This window comes from Zootoca vivipara, chromosome 2 (assembly GCF_965207765.1).
Source record: "Zootoca vivipara chromosome 2, rZooViv2.hap1.1, whole genome shotgun sequence".
Classification (NCBI taxonomy): domain Eukaryota; kingdom Metazoa; phylum Chordata; class Lepidosauria; order Squamata; family Lacertidae; genus Zootoca; species Zootoca vivipara.
In genome coordinates, this window is record NC_142584.1 from 39,412,549 (window position 1) to 39,436,472 (window position 23,924).

Here is a 23,924-nt window from a genome sequence, read left to right on the forward strand (position 1 = left end):
ATTAATCCATTCACCTCTTCCAGAGGTTTTTGTAAGATTATTGGGCAGTTTCTCTGCCTACAAGATATTATCACAGGTGCTTGGTTTACTTTTGCAGTTCTCAAAACTGAATTTGACTCAACAGAGATCACATGCCTCTTCTTCACAGCAAAAATGTTATAACATGAACAGAGTTGAGAAAAAGACCTTAATCCTATTGTTCTACAAACCTATGAATACAGAAACAACCCCTTCAGCGCTAAGTTTCAGGAAGTTCAGTGAATAGAATAGAAACAATATTTTTCTGATTGTTTGGACAGTATTTAAGTTTTTCATGTGTAGGCTGGGCTGACAGTCTAAGTTTCTTAAAATATATATATATTGTTTTTGTTTAGCCAAATTAGTTAACAAACATGGATGTTTGTTTAAGCAAATAACATTTGCGGAAATGTTATTGTTTCAGTTGAATAAATCTATTTAAATTGTTATTATTAAGGTAATGATTATTTTTCTCCTTCCTAAGTACAACAGTAAAGTTGTCCAAATATGAATGATTAACCTATTAAACTGGGGATAAAAAAACTAATATGAAAAGTTGTTATTCTAAAAATCTTCATCTACTTGCATAATAAAGTTATACCAGCAAGAATTAGTCTTTATGATTTAAATCAACTATGATTTAAATCAAGCCTTACTGACTAGTGATTTAAATCGTGATTTAAATCGTGATTTAAATCAGTTTGATTTAAATCAAATCCACTCTGTTTACATTTGTATTCCTGGCAGTATATGCAATATACTAATATCCAGTTATATGACAAATACATGAAGTCAAGAATTTCAAAATGAATCCTGTGATCATTTGATAGAATTGCAGTAGTAAGGGCCCCTTCCCAACAGTGCAGAAATCAGGGCCTGTTACAATGTATTTACATAGTAACTGTCATTATCTGCCTTGTAACTTTTTTGCTTTTGTGCTTCCAGTTAGACAATTGGACCTAACTTCCCCAGCTGACCTCTTGCTTAACAGAAGTGGTCTCTGAACAGGAACAACATACAGGGTTATAGGCCTTGAATTGCCACCATGTCTAATTTCATTGTGTGTGCTTGTGAAGGTTTTATGTTCTGTATGCAAACAGTGCATGTTGTGCTGCTCTGTAGAACATCATGGAAATAACAGGTGACTGCCACAATTTCATGCTTGCATTTTGCGGTTCCCACTTATGTGCATATAAGTCAGCCAGCCCACAGCAGAGAGCATACCAATTAGGTTTTTTTAAAGTTTATTAGCATCTAATTGATATTATTTGACTGTTCAAGGGACCAGGAGTGGGCCAACTTCAGTATTCTATTGCCTTACTGTTTTGCACTAGAGTTCTTGTGATCTACCAATGTGTATTAAGTTATAGAGCACAACTGTGCACACAGGAACTCTTTAACAGTTGGGGTACAACTTAAAGGTAAAGGGACCCCTGACCATTAGGTCCAGCCGTGACCAACTCTGGGGTTGCGCGCTCATCTCGCATTATTAGCCGAGGGAGCCAGCGTACAGCTTCCAGGTCATGTGGCCAGCATGACTAAGCCACTTCTGGCAAACCAGAGCAGCACATGTAAACACCGTTTACTTTCCTGCTGTAGCGGTCCCTATTTATCTACTTGCACTTTGATGTGCTTTCGAACTGCTAGATTGGCAGGAGCTAGGACCAAGCAATGGTAGCTCACCCCGTCACAGGGATTTGAACCGCCAACCTTCTGATCAGCAGGCCCTAGGCTCTGTGGTTTAACCCACAGCGCCACCTGCATCACCTGCGTTGTACAGTTGGGGTACAACTTAGTCACTTCTAAATGGTCTTCAGTATACAGCTTGGCTTAACGACATAAGTTCCTTGCTTGATCAAATCATAGCTCACCTACTATCAGCATTATTTGGCTAAGAGTCCAAACTAACTTCTACCCATTTTGCTTGGACTTCCTTTTCCTTTTTTGCTTTAGATGTTTAATAATCCCACCCCCTTTGCCAGTGCATATTAGCGTGGTTAAATGAGATGGCAAAATGGTCCTATCGCAAGCAGGGTGGATTTGATTTAAATCAAACTGATTTAAATCACGATTTAAATCACGATTTAAATCACTAGTCAGTAAGGCTTGATTTAAATCATAGTTTTCTACATAAAGACTAATTCTTGCTGGTATAACTTTAATATGCTGGTAGATTAAGATTTTTAGAATAACAACTTTTCATATTAGTTTTTTTATCCCCAGTTTAATAGGTTAATCATTCATACTGTATTTGGACAACTTTTCCGTTGTACTTAGGAAGGAGAAAAATAATCATTACCTTAATAATAACAATTTAAATAGATTTATTCAACTGAAACAATAACATTACAGCATATGTTATTTGCTTAAACAAACCCATGTTTGTTAAGTAATTTGGCTGAACAAGAACAAAATATATATATTTTAAGAAACTTAGACTGTCAGCCCAGCCTACACATGAAAAACTTAAATACTGTACACTCCAAACAATCAGAAAAATATTGTTTCTATTCTATTCACTGAACTTCTTGAAACTTAGCACTGAAGGGGTTGATTCTGTATTCATAGGTTTGTAGAACAATAGGATTAAGGTCTTTTTCTCAACTCTGTTCATGTTATAACATTTTTGCTGTGAAGAAGAGGCATGTGATCTCTGTTGAGTCAAATTCAGTTTTGAGAACTGCAAAAGTAAACCAAGCATCTGTGATAATATCTTGCAGGCAGAGAAACTGCCCAATAATCTTACAAAAACCTCTGGAAGAGCATGACATTGTGAATGGATTAATGGAATTTATTTACCAAAAAATTAAACATATACAACCTTATTCTACATAATTAAAAAACTAATCTTCATTTCATGATGGAATAACCTTTGGATGGTAATATATTTTCCTCAAAAAGCATTTTATTTAAAAAAATCCAATTTTTTTGATTTTTTTTTTAAAAAAATCATTGATTTTTATCCACCCTGATCACAAGACAGTGCAAGGAGAAAACAAATATATACACATGACTGCAATGTTAATGACTAATTCAATGCTTAATTTAAAAGTTATCACCTTATTACTCGGAAGGAAGGTGTGTGTACAGGTCCAGGTTATAGTCTGGTTATCTCCTATCTCAGGGGTGGAAAACTGGATCTGGCCAATGGACAGGTTCAGACTTCCCCCAGTGCCTGCATGCCCCATAGAGCAGCTGATCCCAGTGGGGCTTGCTGTCAGCACCAAATTAGCATTTACAGCAAACTTCACTTGCAGAAGAACTATCAGGAGCACACCTTTAAGGCTCTCAATTGTTTCTTTGTAGCTGTACTTTCACCTGCCCCTACACCTGAAATCACAGGTGTGGGGCAGATAGGCATTACTGTATTTCAAGGAGATAGCCTTGTAGACCACATTAAGATTCCTGCAGCGCCTTGTCTGTGGGCTGGAGGTTCCTCACTGCTTTGCTATGTGGAGCCCATTGGAGGACCAAAGTGGCTTGTGCTAAGTGAGGACATTCAGTACTTGACCACTGCAATCACCCTTACTTTCTGTGTGTTTATAAGAGATTGCCAATCCATTTTCCTTTGGGGGCAGGAGATGTATTTGTAATCATGTAGGCTTAAGAGACAATGGTTTGATTTCAAACTACAAATCAAGATCTGAAATCATTAAATCAGGATTAAACTACAGTCTCACAACTTGGATATAACAGGAAATGTCATGGTACCCCTCCTTTTGTAGCAATAAGAATGTCATGTTAGTCTGAAGTATTGATTTTCTTGCTGGCCATGAAATCAGCACATAGGGGATGAATCAGCTTGGTAATTGTATATATCAGGGATAGTTAAGGAAAACAGGATTCTGTTGAGGAGCCATGTAGTTTGACCTCTGTCCGTTTTGTTCAGTCAAGGCAAATGTTGCACTTCTTACTTTTCTAGCCGAACCTTAGTTCTGTGTAATCAGGGCCGTCTTAAGGGTATCCAACTCCGTGGTGCAAAAATTTCTCCGGCGCGCCCCCCATTTCCCTCCCGGTGGGCAGGCTGGAGGGCGGCTCCTCCGGCGGGGAGGAGGCTCCGGGTGCGGTGCAGCTGCTGCCAAGAGGTGCTGCGTCCAGCCTCACCTCTTCCTTGGCGCCCTCCAGAACTTGGTGCTGTGGCGCCCCGCACCACTAGCTCCTATGGGCAAGATGCCCCTGTGTGTAATCATGCTAGGATATTAGTTTGATAGGGGCAACATGTAGTAATGATTCAGTCAGCTCTCCTTTCTTGACCTGGAACAGTGATGGCCAACTTCTGCATTCTCTGGTGGTGCTGTGTCTTCACAGCTAATGATTATGTGTGTTTGTGCTGGGATCATTACATACAAAGCCAAAGGAGAGATGCTACAACAAAAGTGTCAAATATCTCTTTCTTTTGCATGTGTTTGCCACTGTGAATAAAACTGTTGGGAAAACATAACATGCATTGATTTAAAATGGATTGAAGCTGACAGAGGTTAAATAAAATAGTACAGTTGCTATCATTTCAGGTATGGAGCTAAGTAGACCAAAATAAAAGGGTGGAAGCAGAATCTTGTCACATAGAAATATTTAAAAGTTCCAAGAAGAAAGCAATATGATGAAAAAATAAGGAGCTTTCAGTCAAAGCTAAACCACTGAACACACACAGTACATTGGTTTAGGGAACAGAGTGTAGAAACTTTCCATCCTTAAAACTCTGTTGTCTCAGAAGGCCTGCCTCCTGCTTTGAGAACCATAATGCAGTAATGATACTTGTACCTTATATAATTTGAACCTCCTATTTGTAAATTACTTCTGTATCTACAGCCTGCCCTTTTACATTACTTTTGCCATTCTAATAGAATCTGGAAGTGCACAGTTTATATTCACAGTTTATAGCAGTTACAGGTAGGTAGCCGTGTTGGTCTGAGTCGAAGCAAAATAAAAAAATTCCTTCAGTAGCACCTTAAAGACCAACTAAGTTTATATTTTGGTATGAGCTTTCGTGTGCATGCACACTTCTTCAGTTTATAGCAGTGTTTCTCAAATTAGTATGAATTTCATTCACTCTGCTAAAAGTAGTTAATTCTGTAAGGCAGGGTTCTTAACCTGTGGTTCATGAATGAGCTTCAGAGGGTCTGTAAACTAGTTACAATTTTTTTCTCTCCATTGCAATAAAAGAAATGGTATGCAATTTATTGTGTTTATGTGCATTTTTCTGGAGTCCTTAGCTTTCATCAGATTCTCAACGGGGTCTTTGACCCTAAAAAGGTTAAGAACTACTGCTGTAAAGCTATAAGGCTGTGCCCACTTAGCTGAGAATAAGTCGTATTGAAAACTGAGTCATGCTTCCGAGTAAACAAACATAAAATTGCACTGTAGAGTCAAGGAACAAGGAACAAGCACCTTGGCTTCACAAGCCTGATGTAGGCAGTCATAAGGAAGCAGAAAGCTTGCAAAAGGTAGAGCCGAGCCTCAGTACTGGTAATAATGGTTTAAGTGGTTTGTGCACAAGCTGGAATGAAGCCTCGGGCTTGTTTTGAAACTGGGTCTGTGATAAACCATAGTCCTGGTTGTAAGACAACTTGATGAGAAAGTAAAACTAAATGCTAGCAAAACCACCTAGCCATATGGGAGGATGGAGTGTGTAAGCCTGTGGTTGAGCTCATTCCAGTTTATACATGTAGCACTAAACCATGCTTTGGAGCTATGTGCAAACTACACCAATAGCTTCATTCACAGGTCAGAGTAATCCATGGTTTAGCCTGTCAGGAAAAAGCTTAGACAAGCTTTAGGTTCAATCAGGGTGGATTTGATTTAAATCAAACTGATTTAAATCACGATTTAAATCATGATTTAAATAACTAGTCAGTAAGGCTTGATTTAAATCATAGTTTTCTACATAAAGACTAATTCTTGCTGGTATAACTTTAATATGCAAGTAAATGAAGATTCTTAGAATAACAACTTTTCATATTAGTTTTTTATCCCCAGTTTAATAGGTTAATCATTCATATTTGGACAACTTTACTGTTGTACTTAGGAAGGAGAAAAATAATCATTACTGTACCTTAATAATAACAATTTAAATAGATTTATTCAACTGAAACAATAACATTACAACATACGTTATTTGCTTAAACAAACATCCATGTTTGTTAACTAATTTGGTTAAACAAAAACTAAAAAACTATACATATATACATATATACATATATATATATATATGACTGTCAGCCCAGCCTACACATGAAAAACTTAAATACTGTCCACTCCAAACAATCAGAAAAATATTGTTTCTATTCTATTCACTGAACTTCTTGAAACTTAGCACTGAAGGGGTTGATTCTGTATTCATAGGTTTGTAGAACAATAGGATTAAGGTCTTTTTCTCAACTCTGTTCATGTTATAACATTTTTGCTGTGAAGAAGAGGCATGTGATCTCTGTTGAGTCAAATTCAGTTTTGAGAACTGCAAAAGTAAACCAAGCACCTGTGATAATATCTTGTAGGCAGAGAAACTGCCCAATAATCTTACAAAAACCTCTGGAAGAGCATGACATTGTGAATGGATTAATGGAATTTATTTACCCCAAAAATTAAACATATACAACCTTATTCTACATAATTAAAAAACTAATCTTTATTTCATGATGGAACAACCTTTGGATGGTAATATATTTTCCTCAAAAAGCATTTTATTTAAAAAAATCAAATTTAAATCAAAAAAATCGATTTAAATCAAAAAAATCCGATTTAAATAAAAAAAATCCGTTTTTTTTATTTTTTTTAAAAAAATCATTGATTTTTATCCACCCTGGGTTCAATCACTTCCCTCCTTTTCATGTGGCATGGTTGCAAGTAGGAATTCAAAAGCTTTCATTTTACTTTTTATTAACCACCCCTTGTCATATTGTCAAACCTGAGAAAGACCCAGTTCACATGCAGTGCTGAACCATGATTTAGCACTGCAGGAAGCAGTTTGACCAAAGTCACGGGCTCACATACTTCCTCATCACCTCAAGCCGGGAAGAGAAGTTAGCAAGCATTTACTTTATTTCACAAAATCTTGGCATAGTGTTATATAGATAAACCAGAGATGCAGACCATCATGGGCTCCTTGGGAGGAAATGTAATAAATGAAACTGGATAGTTATACTTCATAACCCATTGTTTGAAATTGGCTGATCATATTATAGAGCTCAGACATAATGTGAAATTGTGGGTTGTTGAATTTGGAAGCAAAGGCTTATTATCTTATAGCTACACCAGAGGAGAGGGAAGGGGCACCATTGGATCCTAACACTCACATATGCTTGGTCCTGACACACTGAAGCATAGTTTGATGTCTGAATGTAGCTGCTGCTCATGGTAGAGTAAGAGTGGCTAACTTGTCGCCCTTCGATTCCCTTCAGCTCCAGCCAGCAGGATAGGGATAATGGGAGTTGTAGTCCAACGACATTCAGAGAGCCACAGGTTAGCCACCCATGGTTTTGAGATCAAGAAGGCTTGGTGCCTCCCTGTTGCAAATGTTTCCTTTGGCATACATGATCTCACTGATCAGTACACATCCACTTAGAGCTCTGCTTCAGTTTCTTTCATTTCAAGTAATTTTAATAACCAATTCAGAGTTGTCATTTATTAGAAATTACATATTCTTTATGGGAGGGCAGTTATGGCCCTAACAGTCTAAGAAATAATAATTCAAATGCACAAATTATCCACATAGCTTTTATAGCTTGTGTATATGAGATAAGAGACTTTGGAAATTTGGGCTAGATTATCCTTTATGTGTTCTAGTCTTTTAGCACCCTCTCCTGACTCTCCTTGTGTATTGCACTGTTTAAAAGGGATCTGGGCTGTTCGAGGCATTTCCTAAAAGAACATAAAAAGAGTTAAGTAGCATTTTTTTAAATTTGAGATAGTGTTTGAAGAATTTTTCTGTTTTAAGGCCGAAAGCTGAAAATTTCCTTTTTATTGCTTTTTGATAAAAGAATTGCAATGGTGTTATCAGATTATTTCTGAAATTTCATCATCACTTTACTAAAATGTAATCATGTTGCTTTACAAATGTTAGAACAATAATAAGGTAACAAATAAAAAAACAAAAATAGAAAACAGACAGCAATTATACAGCCTTAAAAGCAATCTCTTGCAGAAACCTGTTGAACAAAAACAGTTTTTGCTTCTTCCCTAAAAGCAAATGGGGATACTGATTTAATTTTGTTATTTCTTACCCACCCTTCATTATGAAGGATGAATTTAAAAATATAAGTCAGGCCATCCCTTGAAGTGTTCTGCAGCACCAGGTGAAGTTATTCACAGGCTGGAAGAGTAGGAAGTGATACTTCTGTTACCTTTTTCACCACTGATGCCACTTTTTGATATGACAGTAATATCTGCTGAACTTTCCAACTGGTTCATGCTGGTTGAAGGTATGGTAAGGAAAAGGGAAGTAGTGTGAGAATCCTGCTCAATCAGACCAAGGATCTATCTGATCCAGCTTCCTGTTTCCAACAGCAGCCAGCAACATCCTTTTCTTTCTTTCTTTGGTGGAAACTCAAAAGCAGCACATGAAGGTCTCTGCTATTGTTTTCCCCCATAACTGCTATTTGAGGATATGTGCAGTGTTTCTCAAACTTGGGCCCCAGCTGTTGTTGGACTACAACTCCCATAATCCCTAGCTAGCAGAACCAGTAGTCCGGGATAATGGGAGTAGTAGTCCAATAACAGATGGGGACCTGAGTTTGAGAATTTTTTTGTGGCAGAAAAAATTATAAATTAATGTCATTTGAATAAGTGCTTTTTAAAAAACAAAAACAAAAAAACCACCTTGAATCTACCGCCAGTTTAACCTAATGACTCTATTCTGGATTTTGAGAGGAGGAAAAACATTCATTTTACATAGTGAAAGCTTTTATAAACCTGTCCCACTATAGCCATCCAAAAAGCCTGAAGCATTTTAGCCTTTCCTTGTAAGTGAGGGTGTTCTAACCTCCTAATCATTTGATTGCTTTTTCTTCATCTTTTCCAGTTCTAACCCTTTTGAGATGTGTTAACCAGAACTGAATACAATGTTCCAAATATGGCCAGTTTAACTTTAATGAATAATAGCTAAGTTTCCATTGTATAGGAGAAAATTTGAGGTTTTGCCATGAGTAAACCACAGTCCAGAAAGAGAGAAGGGAAAAGCTATGCTCACTGCTAGTTGCAACTGTTAAAAATTGAGGGGCTTTGAATACAGATGTATTTTGTGGAAAATGTGGTATATAAATCAATTTACCACGACTATCCTGTGGCAATCATGAGGAGGACCTTTTCATTTGTGGCACTCACCCTTTCCTCTGAAGTAGGACAAGTGCCTACTATTGGCTTTGGGCAGTTCCTAAAAACTTACCTTTTCTCCTAGGCTTTTACTGATCATTAATACAGGTAGCTCCCCATTTACCTGGGGGTTGTGTTCCGAGGCACCGTGCACATCAGTAGGATGTGCATAAGCTCACCCTGCTCCTAGCTGATGAGAAATGCATGGCAGTAGCAGTAAGAAACAAGGGAAGCAGGGACACTCCATTGCAGGCATCCCCAAACTGCGCCCCTCCAGATGTTTTGGCCTACAACTCCCATGATCCTTAGCTAACAGGACCAGTGGTCAGGGATGATGGGAATTGTAGTCCAAAACATCTGGAGGGCCAAAGTTTGGGGGTGCCTGCTCCATTGGCTCCACTGAAAGACAAGTTCCATCGGGTTCCTCCTTTTCTCAACTTCTTCTGCCGGCAGCTATTCCATAAATTTTCTGCAGAGGGAGAGATGAAAAGCAGGACCACTCCGTCGACTCAGCTGAGACTACAGTAGTTCAATTTGGCTCTTTCTGTTCCTGAATTGTTTCCATTCTGTTTCCTGAATATGCTTGCCTTCCTCTTCCCTCCTAATTGCCTTTCCTTTTGTGTCATTTCTTCTAGATTGCATGCCTCTGAGCAAAGACTGCCTTTTCTATTGATCTTATGCAAGCTACTCTGAAAGTCTTTTCATTTGAGGAGTGGGGCAAACATGCTTTAAAGGCATTTTTTGTGAAATACTTTGAGTAACATCCAGCTATGGCATCCTGCTGATGCTGTGAACTTGTGTAAAAGAACTTCCCTTTGCTTTGCTTCTTTCTCTAGACACTTGTATGCTGCCAAAATCTGTTTCTGGGGTTGGGGGAGTGGAAAGGAAGGTCCTTGCATAACTGCTAGCACAGTGTTGGATCTTCTTCATAGGGAAAATGTTTAGTAAAGTTTGGTGAAGAGAAAAGATGGATTATACTAGAAGATTCTACACGTGCTTTGTTCAGGGTACTCTGATGGTTCGGTTCCTTACCTAGTGTAGGATTTTACAAGTAAGAGGGTGAACCAAGCTGTATACTTGCGTGGGTGCAATTTTTTACCCTGTGCAAATGGAAACACGCAAACAATAATAATAATATTTTGTGCACCGATGTATAGTTAACCTTATCTGACCCATGTTTAATATTGTTGCATTTGCTTTACAGAGTGCCTAGTGGAGAATGCAATGGGATCAATAGCATGTCTGCGGAGAGTGGCCCTGGGACAAGACTGAGAAATTTACCAGTAATGGGGGATGGACTAGAAGCTACACAAATGTCTACAACACAGGCACAGGGCCAAACCCAACAAGGCAATACTTCAGCTAATAACCCACCTCCACCAGAGACCTCAAATCCTAACAAACCCAAGCGTATGACCAACCAACTGCAGTATCTGCTCAAAGTGGTGCTCAAGACACTATGGAAACATCAGTTTTCATGGCCTTTCCAGCAGCCTGTGGATGCTGTCAAACTAAACCTCCCTGTAAGTATAGATTTAAGAGAATTAAAGGAGCAGCAATGTATCTTATCATTTAGTGGTGTGGGATGCTTGTGGAAGATGGGAGGTGAGGAGCAACCCAAAGGTGGAAAAAATATATGTGGCAGGGGAATTGGCTAGGGGGTCAACAGGAGAGGAATAGAAATGTAGTTTCATGAGGACTGAAATAAACATAAACGTTAGAGTTTCTTCAGAAGTGTTGAAGGGACTGGGAACAGGAATAAAGAAAGCATGCAGTCAGCTGAGATTCTACAGTACTGAACTTTATAGGACAAGGGGGCATCAAATGGGCCTACAGTAAAGTGAGGGAAATAAGGCAGATAATATGGAGTAAGGAGTAGGCATGGGGGAGAAAATGAAGCATGAGAGCAGCATATGTTATGCTCAATGAACTAAATTTCATAGGAAGGATGCTTGATACAGCTGGAAGGTGAAGAAAGGCTATCATTTGATGTGCCCATCCATATTTTCAGTCGCCATTGCTGGTCCCCAACATCTCTCCCCGTATTGTGTATCTAATGTAGACATAATTCCCCTGGGTAAGAGTTGTATCACTTTGGGCTCTGTATAGCAGATATCACAGCATTTGTTTTTAATTAATTAATTAATAGTGGCAGCAACATTTATTTGTATGGTTATTTTATAATTATTGTATGGGACTATTTTTATTTGCTTGATGCTTAGCTTTCCTCATATCAAACCTAAATAATTGCTTTGGTTGGCAAATGGGAGGTTTTATTTTCATATTTAGTTTTTGAGAAAGTACCTTCCTCCTTCTGATACCTTGTTAATACTTGGCTTAGATTAGCCATGCCTCCATGATTTATCTTGTTAGTTATCCAAAGGATTCTTCTGTGGAAAATCTGAAAATAAGACCTCAAAGTCTACTCAATAGCTAACCAACAGGCCATAGTAATGTGGACAGTGATATGCTGCTGCCCCACCACTCAGGGACCATTTTATTCAGCTGTATTACTTAGGCAGTGTGACAGAAATCTTGCAAGCTGTTTGAAAGAACATTCCTTTGTTGGCGCACTCCTAAATAGATTTCTCTGCATGCTTGGTCAGTGGTCAGCTTGTATTCTTCCTAGTCAGGATATTAGGTTCATTTTAAGAACTGTGGTGCCCAGTGTACCTATCCTGATTCATGGGCCTGATCCACATCATTCCTGTGCTGTGCAGCACTGCATGGTGCTACAGGGATGCTTCTGACCATGAAATTGTTGAAAATTTGTGTTGCCAAAGAAAGAACAATTAAATGGCTACCAGAGCGCATTGGAAATGTTACAGAGCATGCTTACAGGGCTACTTCATTCCCTAAGTACTAAAGCTATACAGTCGTACCTCGGGTTACGACCACCTCGGTTTGCGAACAGTTCGGGTTACGAACTGCGCAACCCCGGAAGTGTTTTCGCCGCGTGCGCGCACAAGCCGCGCGCACGCGAAAATCGCGCTTTGCGCATGCGCAAAATGGCGGCGCCCATCGCGTTCGGTTTGCGAACTATTCGGGTTACGAACTGCGATCCGGAACGGATCGCGTTCGTAACCCGAGGTTTTACTGTATATGCAGTTCAGGCAAATCGCTGTCTGTCAGTATGTCCTGTTGTTGTTAAAGACTAGCTAACTAAACTGGTGGTCTGAAAAGAGAGCTATTGAAAGGAATTGTGAGCTGCAGCCACAGAATCCTTCCCAACATTAGAAATGTTGTTTTAAAAGTTCTGGTTCACATTGTTTACTGGGTGCAGGTACCTTACTTTGTTTGAGCAGTCAGCTGATGGTTTTCCATATTAATTGTTGTGAAATTTGGGTTCTATCGGCCATTATGTGTGTGTCTGTCCTTTACATTAAAAGTATGTTTTAAACCCAGTATCACAGAGGAACTGAGGGATGAACTAGATAGGACTATGTTGTGGAGGGATAAGCATTTGAAATGGGCTTTTTTACCCATGTGCCCCCCCCACCAGTCCCCCAATGGCTGTTGCATATGAAGTTGCCATTAGCCACAAAGGGTGTAAAAGATGTGAATAATACAGCACTAATGTGCCTGACAGTGTAAAAGGTAAAGGGACCCCTGACCATTAGGTCCAGTCGTGACCGACTCTGGGGTTGCGCGCTCATCTCGCATTATTGGCCGAGGGAGCCAGGTCATGTGGCCAGCATGACAAAGCTGCTTCTGGCAAACCAGAACAGCACATGGAAACGCCGTTTACCTTCCCGCTGTAGCGGTTCCTATTTATCTACCTGCATTTTGGCGTGCTTTTGAACTGCTAGGTTGGCAGGAGCAGGGACCAAGCAACGGGAGCTCACCCCGTCACAGGGATTCGAACCGCCGACCTTCTGATCAGCAAGCCCTAGGCTCAGTGGTTTAACCACAGCGCCACCTGGGTCCTGACAGTGTAGAAGCAGTTATAAATAGATATTACAATAGCTAAGGATCTAATGTTGAATGATTTCCCTCTTTGTCAGTTGTTTTGATAAGACTCTGAATGCTTCTAGGTTTATAATTATTTTATCTTCTAGACATTGTTACCAAATATGTTGACATATTAATTAGTAGAGTTGGGACAGAGAGAAATTATATTCTTTAAGCTTTTCTACATGAAATGCTTGAATGCAGTATGCCTGGCAAAAGTTTCAGTTATAATAATTAATCCTCTCTGTTCCCACAGGATTATTATAAAATTATTAAAACTCCTATGGATATGGGAACAATAAGGAAACGCTTGGAGAATAACTACTACTGGAATGCACAAGAATGTATCCAGGACTTCAATACAATGTTTACAAACTGTTATATCTATAATAAGGTATGTGGTCTTCATATATTTGGGCTTTCAAATGATGTGTCTGTGACGTTGCATGAGACTTTCTCTCTCATGCAACAGTACTTTCCTTCTTCTACCTGCCCTAGAAGCAACATTTCTTTTAAAATGTATTCTTTATTTAGAGTAGATAAAATTCTTCACTTTTTAACAGTTTTCAGAATTCAGATTTAGAACAAGCAGGTTCCAAATGTTTAACTCTGAGAAACTTTTCTGCCTTGATATTTTTTTTGAAACAACAACAAAAAGAAACAAGATATAAATCTCTACAACAAAAAATATAGTGAATCTGTTTCAAAAGCAGAAATAAGTGTGTATGTTACTTTAGTTATATAATTAAATACAGTGAGTTGGGGGGCAAGAGCTGTATGCTGGCAAATACTTGAAATGGCCAAATTTGATTTGGAAAAAGTCAAGTAGAACCCAGAAGTGACTACATTAGACACAGTGTAGAACAGGCACCCCCAAACTGCGGCCCTCCAGATGTTTTGGCCTACAACTCCCATAATCCCTAGCTAACAGGACCAGTGGTCAGGGATGATGGGAATTGTAGTCCAAAACATCTGGAGGGCCGAAGTTTGGGGATGCCTGGTGTAGAATATGATGGGGTTAAAGGGAACTTGAAGCTACAGGACTTTTTAATGAAAGCATACAGCTTGGAAATAGCATGCTAAAAGCTCTGTGTGATGTCACATCACAATAAATACATCCTTATCAAGGGCGGCGTCCAGCCTTCATCTTAGGCAGAATAGACCTGTTGAAATTTATAGACATGATTAACTTAGGTCCATTAATTTCAGTGGGTTTGCTTCGAGTAGAATTTGGAAACAACCTCAGAACAAACATGGCATCCAACACATCCAGGTGTCATTGATACCAATTAGGCAGATTTATTGCCACGTCGTTCTGTTATTTCCATGGTATCACAGAGTTGTGAATGTGTGTAACCGCTTACATTTTTTGTTTGTTCAGCCAGGGGATGATATTGTTTTAATGGCAGAAGCTCTAGAAAAACTTTTTCTGCAGAAAATATCTGAAATGACGCAGGAAGAAACTGAAATTGTTATAGTCCAGACAAAAGGAAGAGGACGGGGGAGGAAGGAAACAGGTACTGATATTGGGACTGCCTATTCACGTGTTTTTTTCCTTTTGGACTAGCCAGTATTCACTATCATTACTTGTGTATTTGAATAGGGTGGATGAACTTGTACTTGAAGGGAACTTGTGTGTGTGTGTGTGTGTGTGTGTGTGTGTGTGTGTGTGTGTGTGTGTTTCATGTACGTATAGTATCCATGCCAGGGAGAGAGAATTACCTAGTGTTAGCAAGTAACAATGCAGAAACATCTCTTAAAGAAAGCATTGACATCAATCATTCCCTTTGTCTTGGGGTGGGGGGCAGAACCTATCCCTGCTAATAGGCTCTCAGCCTGGAAAAGTGGAGTATAGAAATCACTTTCTTTAGTTTTCCACTGTACTGGGTAAAATACTTCCCATGCCTCTCACCCAACAAACCAAATACTATCCAAATAGAAGGCGCTCACTTTAAGAAGAGGTAGGAATCAGTATCTCCAAATTCATGTACAGCTTAGCCAAGAACATCACAATCTCTATAAAGAAAGGAAAAACAGTAACACGGGTAAGCAAAAATTCATTATTTTTGTGGGGGGATATGCTCTGCACCCCAAAGGCAGTCCGAGAAATAGCCACAGCAGTCAATCTGTTGCTCAGCTGATGATAATGAGCCCAGGTAATGAGGCTTCCAGTCACACAGCCAGTCTATTTACCCACCTCTCTCCAGCGCCGGCAAGGCATAGCAATGGTTTCTCCTGGAGGGGGGACAGGCAAAAGGCCTCCAGCTTTGTGCACACTCAACCAGTCATGCTCAAAGTCCTTGAGGAGGCCACAGCAGGTCTAGCAAAAACAAAAACAAAAAAAACCAGTTCTGGAAGCAGCACTGAAAATGCTCAGCCTGTTGCGCAGCCAGCTGAAGATAATGAACCAGGTAACGAGGCTTTTAGCCAGCTGAAGATAATGAGCCTGGTAACAAGGCTCTTAATTTCACAGCCTCTTGATTTGCCTACATCTCTCCAGCATTTCCATGGCATAGCAGTGATTTCTCCTGCAGGGGGTGGGGCTATTTGAACTACGTTTTTGCATGTGTTGAGGTTTGCTGTACAGCATATGATGATGCTTCCTTTTCTAACAGTTACATCCAAGGCTGGAGCATCAACGGTACAGAATACAACTCAAGCATCATCCCCACCACAGACGCAGGCTTCACAGCCAAATCCTCAGCCGGTGCAAACAACTCATTCCTTTCCTTCTGTGACCCCTGATCTTATTGTCCAGACGCCAGTAATGACGGTGGTGCCTCCCCAGCCTCCACCACCACCACCTCCCCAGCCTCCCCCTCCCCCTCCTTCAGCTTCTGCTCCCCAACCCATTCAAACACACCAACCAATTATCCCAACTGCTGCACAGCCCATGAAGGTGAGTAAATTACAGCTTTGCTCTTTTGTTTCCTTATGGCAAGTGGCAGTTTTAGATGAATAGGTGAAATGGCTTGACCAAAGCCATATTGATCCAGGGCATATTTATGCTTACGGTTCTCTCACTACATTCTTGCAGAGTTAGGACTTCCCCTGTTTAAATTTTGTTTGCCTGTAAACTTCTACCTCTGATGGTTAGAGAGCAGAGTTATATTAGAATACATGCTGTGATTGTAGAAGACCCAAGTTCTATCCTTGGTATGTCTCATTTGGGTCAGGAAAGAATTCTGCATGAGAACAGTGGGAGCGGTTGAATCTCGGTGGTAGAGCCCATCCTTTGCATTCAGAAGGATCCAGGTTCAGTTCCTGGTATCTCTAGGTAGGGCTAGGAAAGACTCTTGACAGAAACCCTGGAGAACCTCTGCCAAACTGTGTGGACAATACTTGGCTAGATGGTCCAATAGTATGACTCCTATGTTCCTAAATGGAGGCATGAATAATTGTCAGTGCTGGGCTGGATGAATCATTGTACTGACTTCGTAAAAGAGAAAACTTATATTATTATATATCGTTTTCTTAAAGTTGATTCCCCCTTCCCCCCAATAGCGTACCCATGCTGAGAGTCACTTCACAAATCTCATTTTACACAAACTAGTAAGCTGCAATTGGCTGGGCATTTCTGCTACGTGTGCACATTCTTAAAATTGTGTGTGTCCTATATAAAACGTGAAGGAGCCTTGAGCCTTCCCTGGAAATAAAGTGGTTGAAATGTCCTCTGCTACCCTCCCAGAACATCTTTTAAAAATCTTTGAGAGAAATGTGTAACTGTGCAGTCTCACTGTACCAGGTAAGTCAGCTTGAGCTAAGTAATGCGACACCCATGAACCAGGTGCAATATGTACTCCCTCGTTGGAAGCCATGCTTTGTCATGAGGAACCGAAAAGCAACAGAGAGAAAAGCAAAAGCGGTGTAAGGTCTGATAAATACAGCCACTAGATAATGTATTTGGTGGCTAAATGTTGACATTATTGTCACAGGTTTTCTTATATTGGTGTGGTTGTTGCATGGGAAATTGCCCCTCTTTAGTGTGATACAGTTTTAGCCTCTCCAGTGCAGATTTTTAGATATTTGATTCCTATCATTGGTCAGGTCAGTACTGAGGTTTGACCCTTGTTTTTCACCTCTCTCTTTTACATGGAGCTTGCAAGTGAAAACCAGATCTTCCTACTATAGATAACAATTACAACATTTCTAAATGTACTTATTAGGGAATAAGCTCTATTGAGCACAGTAGGACTTCGGAGTAAACTTGGATAAGATTGTGGCGAGTGTTTTGTAAAGGTAGATATAGGTAACGTGATTTTTAGACAACTAAGCTTTCTCAGTTTCAAAACTGTCTGGGTATTCAAAATTTTCATTTTGAACAGCACCATTCCAAACAGCATTCAAGTGAAATGAACCTATAATGAATTCAATTCAATTCTCAAAATGTGGCGTTTTCAAGTCATCAGTTCAGGAACTCTTATCATGTAAACTTAGTACCATTGGGAAAGAACTTAAAACATTCATTTTAAGTGGGCAGCATAGGCTATATGGCAAATATGTAGCACTAGAGTGTTTGCATTGTTTCACATGCATTATCTAAGTCAGGGGTCCTCAAACTACGGTCCACGGGCCAAATCTGGCCCACCAGGGTCTTGAACCTGGCCCGCCCGGTCATTGCAGAACCTGCCGCTGTCTTAATTTTTTTATAGCCGTAAAACCGGCTCAATGGGGCAGCCCCACATTGCAAGCACCCAACCTAAAATGGAGGTCCCTTTGAGGCACGCAAACCAAACCAAATAATAAAATAAAGATGCAACAGCAATGGCAGGAATGCAATACGCGCGGAGGCGTCTTCCGCCCGGCTCAGCCGCCCTCTTCCGCCCGGCTGAGACCCTGAGATGCCATGCCCACTGCACGGGAAGGGAGAGACGCACTACCCTGGATCCAGCTGCAGTTCCCTTAGTTCCCACTCCCAGGTGCGGCCGGGCTTGAGTTGTGTGCAGTTAACGCTTCCCCACGTTCCTTTTGGGCTGCGTGTCTCCCTGGCTTGTGAGTGCAGTGGGGGAGGCTCCTTGGAGGCAGCGGACGAAACCCATCAGCACACAGGGTGTGTACGGACAGACCTGTTCTGTAACAATCCTGCCTCCTTTGTTTTTTCCTGTTTCTTGTGCGCTACAAATAAAATATGTGCAGTGTGCATAGGAATTCATTCTTATTTTTTTCAAACTATAGTCCGGCCCCCAACAGTGTCTGAGGTACAGTGAACTGGCGCCCTGTTTAAAAAGTTTGAGGACCCCTGATCTAAGTAATCATTACCACTATCTCACAAAGAACAAGGTATTACGAACCCCTAATTACAGATGAGAAGCAGAGACTACAGTGCAAGTGTGGGGAATCTTTTTCAGCCCAAGGGCTGCATTCTTCATGAGCAATCTTCTGGGGGCAATATGGTGGTGGTAGATGGGGCCAAGGAAAAGGTGGGTATAGCAACGGACATGACTCTAAACTTTGTATAATGGGCTACATTCCAGCCAAAAGCTTCTACACACACACACATGTTGTCCTTCCAGGCAAGCATAGTCCAAGGACATTACACACAAACAAAAGCTGACAAGGGTGCAGAGTAAGGCCAGTGAGGAGGCGCGGCCTGGGAAAGTCCCACAGTCCACATAGAGAGGCCAGGAGAGCCTTACGTTCCCCACACCTCATGTAATAGCTTACTTAAGGCCACCTAGTGAATTCATGGCTAAGACAAGATTTTAATCAGGGGCTTCATAGCACACAACTTCACTGCTGGCCCCCATATTTCACTACACTGGTTATTAAGATTTTTATATGGTTTTTAACTATTTCTCTTTTTTTCGTAAACTTCATACTTACATTGAATTATATACTTGGCCTAAGTATAGTTAAGCAGACCTATTTTCTAGAACTCAAAAGTGAGGCAAGGGTTAAGTGCTACCTTTTAGAGAGGACTCAGCCTGTTCTTTTTTTCTTTTTATTTAGGTTTTATCTTATTGTATCATAAAAAAGCTTTATTAAAATCTTATGGGGAAAAGTGAACCTAGTCCAATGCCATTTTTGTGGGAAGTGTTTGTGATGGTGTTTTCCCCTTCGTATTTACTCAGTTGTGAGGATTTCACATGGTCCTATCTAGCCAATACAAGTAACAGAAGGCTACATAGAGTGTCTGCTTGCTTTTGCAGACAAAAAAAGGTGTGAAGAGGAAAGCAGACACTACAACTCCAACAACAATAGACCCGGTTCATGAGTCCTCATCACTGCCCACAGAACCCAAGGCTGTCAAGACAGGTCCACGAAGAGAAAGCCGACCAGTGAAGCCGCCTAAGAAGGATGTTCCAGACTCTCAGCAGCATGTAGTAGAGAAGAGTAGCAGTAATAAAGTGTCAGAGCAATTAAAATATTGTAGTGGCATCATAAAAGAGATGTTTGCTAAGAAGCATGCTGCCTACGCATGGCCCTTCTACAAACCTGTGGATGTGGAAGCACTTGGGCTTCATGATTACCGTGATATCATTAAGCATCCCATGGATCTGAGCACAATTAAAGTAAGTGTAGTTTTATGCTGTGCATGTAGTCTTCTGTGAATGCCAATACCCACACATTTATACACCTTGTAAGTTATGAAGGAACTGTACCTGTGTTTGCTTGTGTAAGCATGTGCTTGTTTACTGTGTAACTTTAAACTGTTGCTAGACTCCCAGCTCCCATCATCCCTAACCCTTGGCTTTGCTGGTTGAGACTGACGGGAGTTTGATTTCAGCAACATCTAGAATGTGAGGGAATACCATCTGTTTATATTCTTTGTGGATAGGGAGGCTTGATTTCTGATTTTGTAGTTCCTCTGGTTTAGACAAGTATTCTTGGCCCTTTTGTCCAGTTATTTTCAACTTAATTTCCACTAGGGGGGGGTTGATCTTGGTAATTGGAAGCAAAAACAACTGTATGCTGGTCTGAGAAAAATCTAGGTGTAGTTAGATGCACAAATCTTGCTCAACCTTGGATATCTACAGAGGCTGCAAAAAGTAGCAGTGAAAGTGACTAGCTTTTCTTCTTCCTCTTCAGCAAGTCCAATCTTTACTGTGGAGGTGACACTAGCAAGTGATTAAGAAACCATTGACAGTTTTCATCTTACAGTGAAAGAGCTTCTACCTATAGTCAGACTTCTCAGCTTCACCACAAATAGGTTTTTAATTTCGTATCAATTTCAGTTCCACCGTGAAGGGACTTCTCCTATTTGTAGCCTTTGCTCAGAGTTAGTATGCTGCTACCATAGGACTTTCCAGAACCAGCAGCAAATGTGCAAGCAACCAGGGTGGAGTTGGGGGACAGTTTTCTTGGCAGGGAGAGCACAGATGCTCAGAAGGTGTTCCAGAGCTCACTGTCAACATATAATGTCATGGGGGTAGCACAGTGGGAAAACTAGTTAGAAATCAACAAAATAGGTTTTGTACACCTGTTAGTGCAGAAAATAATGGCAACTTCTTCGATGGAATAGAAAAGGGAAAAGTAGAAAGATGATTAGGAGATGATGCCTCGCTAATGAGTTGAAAGGCTGAATAGGATTTAAAGCTGTATAGGACTCGGATGACACATGTTCAGTATTCATCAATACATGATAATAAGACTTGCAACAAAATGTTGCCATGTAGAATGCTCCTTTTTAGGGTTCCAGCCATGCTTTCTTTCATATAGCACAACTATGGTACAAGTAGTCAACATCCCCATCTAATGGGTATAACACATTGTCACATACTCAATGAGTATGTACCAAGTCAAGTATGGGTCAAGTCCAAAAGCAGAAACTACAAGTCTGAATAGCCATAGAAATGTAATGTGATCAAATACAGGTAGATGGTTGGATTTTAAGCATTAGAGGACCAGAAGCAGAGTTAAATGGTCAAAGCCATTCAGAGAATCAATTTCTGAAGGATAACATAGGTGAGGCACAGGAGTTTGTTCTTAGCAGAGTTGCTCAGACTGTGGAGCCATACATAAGGTCTTATTTAATACCAGTAGCACCATTATTGGCTTCCAGGTTCAGCTATTTCATCTGCAGTTTCTCTTTCTGGTGCTATCAGGGTAACACTGCAGCAACTAAGTTTGACAGTCATTTCATCCATAAGAATTGAGGGGGGAGGTTACTCCACTGACCTTCATTGGCTGTGCTACTTATATAAAAATTAATACAGGAAGAAATTCTTCTGGCTTTTTCTTTGTCAGGTTCAGCTTAGGGCTGTGGAGTTCCTAGTTGGTCACCTTGTCTGTGCCTAAGGCTTTGCTGTGTGGAAGTGGGGAATGAGGATGAACTACAGAGAAGTAAACATTTTCTGTTTTTGTAAACCAGGCTTCTTGTCAGAGCTACAGGTCTGCTTTTAAAAGTAATTATTAAGACAGATTTGATGTGGAGAGGGGGAATAAATTAATTGAATCTTGTTAATAATTTTGGTGCAGAAAGGATAGGTAGGTGGAGGAATAAATTTGCTAAAGGGAAAAGAGGATGGATTGATGCAAAAAAGAGTCTCTTCATAAGTTAGACTTCCAGGGCGGGGGGCACCAACATGGTCAAGAGTGCACAGGCTGGCTGTATTAATGTGGCTATCCTGTACATCGGAGGCATTATGGACCAAATTTCCCCAAGATGCCATGTGTAGTTTTGTGAAATGTGCTGTGTTTGTATCAGGGCTGGTGAAAGAGATTGTGTCACCCAAGCTGCTGTTGCCCATTCTCTTCATTGCTGTGCTGGCTATAGCACCTTCCCCCCCCCCCCCAAGCTTTCTGTCTGTTTGTTTTGCTGCTACTTCAGGATGAATTGTTCTGACATACACACATTCATACATACATACATACCTACATACATACATACATTCACTCACTCACACTCACACATGTGATTACATTATGTTGTGGCGCCAACAAGGCTTCCACCTCCTTCCTCCCTGCCTAGTTCTAGGAAGGACCTGGATAGATCCTTACCTCCAAACAATGAATCTTGAGATTGGGGTGGGGGACCATGAAAACACATGTGGTGCTGCAGTTTGATGTAGGGCTTTAATGATACAAAAAATGGAATCAGGGAGCTTAAAGTTACTGCAACTCCCTCCAGTCTTAGGCATTATTAGCTGCCACCGCAAACAATGGCAACACATGCACTTTCATGGCTACTCTGCCCAGAATGCTTTGCTCTGAGAGATGGAACTCCACCCCCCTCCATTAGTGTTTCCTGGAGGGAGGAGAGAGTTTCAGCGAACAGGCAGCAGCAGAGCCAGCCAAGAGAGGTAAGCAATGGGCTTCAGGTGGTGTAATTTGCAGTTGCCTCAGTTTGCCTAATGGAAGGGCCAACCCAGATTTTCATTGACCTTCCCTTATAGTGGTAACATCCATCTTATTAGCATAGCAAAGAACTTAACATGCAGCTGTAGCGCAAGTACTATTCAAGTAATCCACTCCTGTAGGAGAGGGAAGATGTGATCTTATTCTATTTGTTTCTTGCAATAGCTGCCCCTTCTGGCTGCTGGGAAGAGGCAATTCTCCTGAGTCTTGCACTGTGCTACTCAATGCATCTGGCCTGCTTTCCAAAGACAGTGAGGATATAAAACTATGGGATTTTTAAAACTATTACTTAAAAGATTTCTATATTTCTGCAGTAAGAATGCCAACATTCTATGAATTGCTTTATAGACTTCTTTCCAGACTGGGAAAGTACCTATCAAGGATCTACTGTGCTAGTGCACATGTCCTATAATAGATTGATCCCCACAACAATGAGTGTTGTGAGAGATTTCAGAACATTGTAAAAAGTAGTTTACTATAAGGTAAAGGGACCCCTGACCATTAGGTCCAGTCGTGGACAACTCTGGGATTGTGGCGCTCTTCTCACTTTATTGGCCGAGGGAGCTGGCGTACAGCTTCCGGATCATGTGGCCAGCATGACTAAGCTGCTTCTGACAAACCAGAGCAGCACACAGAAACGCTGTTTACCTTCCCGCTGGAGCGGTACCTATTTATTTACTTGCACTTTGATGTGCTTTCAGTACTGCAAACATCTCTAAAGTCTAACCATTGCCTGTAATAAATCTTGCTGTAGCTTCCTTGTGCATATACCCACAGACAGTCAGACACGTGATAGAAGTGCAAAATATTGGTTTCATTGCTCCATATTCTTCATGTATTATATTTGAAATATTAATGGCAGAATTTTAATTTTTTACATTTGTAGTCAAAACTGGAGAACCGGGATTATAGAGATGCTCAGGAATTTGCAGCTGATGTCAGATTGATGTTTTCCAATTGTTACAAGTATAATCCTCCTGATCATGAGGTGGTTGCTATGGCACGGAAACTGCAGGTAAAGAAAATATTTCTTTAAAATTAAGTTCTGTATTAAAATGTTACTTTTTAAGAGTTCACCAAAATCTAATTATCAGAAGAAAATAATGAAATATTAAACTAACATAAAACATGCAACTATAAGCATCAAATGTTGGCATTTGACTGCCCAGGAGCAGTTGTGAGATGGGCCCCAGAGCTAGGAGCCTGCGTGCTCATTCCCGGCTACAGGATGATCCCGGCGGCACAGGAAATATGTGATTGTTCCCAGCGTGAAGAACAACACACACACAAACCATGAAGTAGAACTAAACTCCTTTATTGTGGCAAGATGCAGAGTGTCTCTGCTTGCCCAT

The 23,924-nt window shown here is 40.6% G+C and overlaps 1 protein-coding gene across 13 annotated transcripts in view; it reads left to right on the plus strand.

Annotated features, from left to right (window-relative positions):
- Positions 1-23,924, plus strand: part of BRD4 (bromodomain containing 4) — an 81,370-nt gene that overhangs the window by 26,392 nt on the left and 31,054 nt on the right. For 8 of the 13 annotated variants that reach the window (XR_015948416.1, XM_035104762.3, XM_035104766.3 and 5 more), the window contains exons 3-8: positions 10,529-10,847; positions 13,532-13,669; positions 14,657-14,792; positions 15,891-16,174; positions 19,425-19,787; positions 23,459-23,587. Coding sequence is in view for 12 of the 13 variants with exons in the window: in XM_035104762.3 (XP_034960653.1) it covers positions 10,563-10,847; positions 13,532-13,669; positions 14,657-14,792; positions 15,891-16,174; positions 19,425-19,787; positions 23,459-23,587 (1,335 nt within the window). In the remaining variant the exon portion in view is untranslated. The remainder of the gene's footprint in view (positions 1-10,528; positions 10,848-13,531; positions 13,670-14,656; positions 14,793-15,890; positions 16,175-19,424; positions 19,788-23,458; positions 23,588-23,924) is intronic. The other 5 variants (XM_088663098.1, XM_088663102.1, XM_088663101.1 and 2 more) reach the window with 1 other exon arrangement.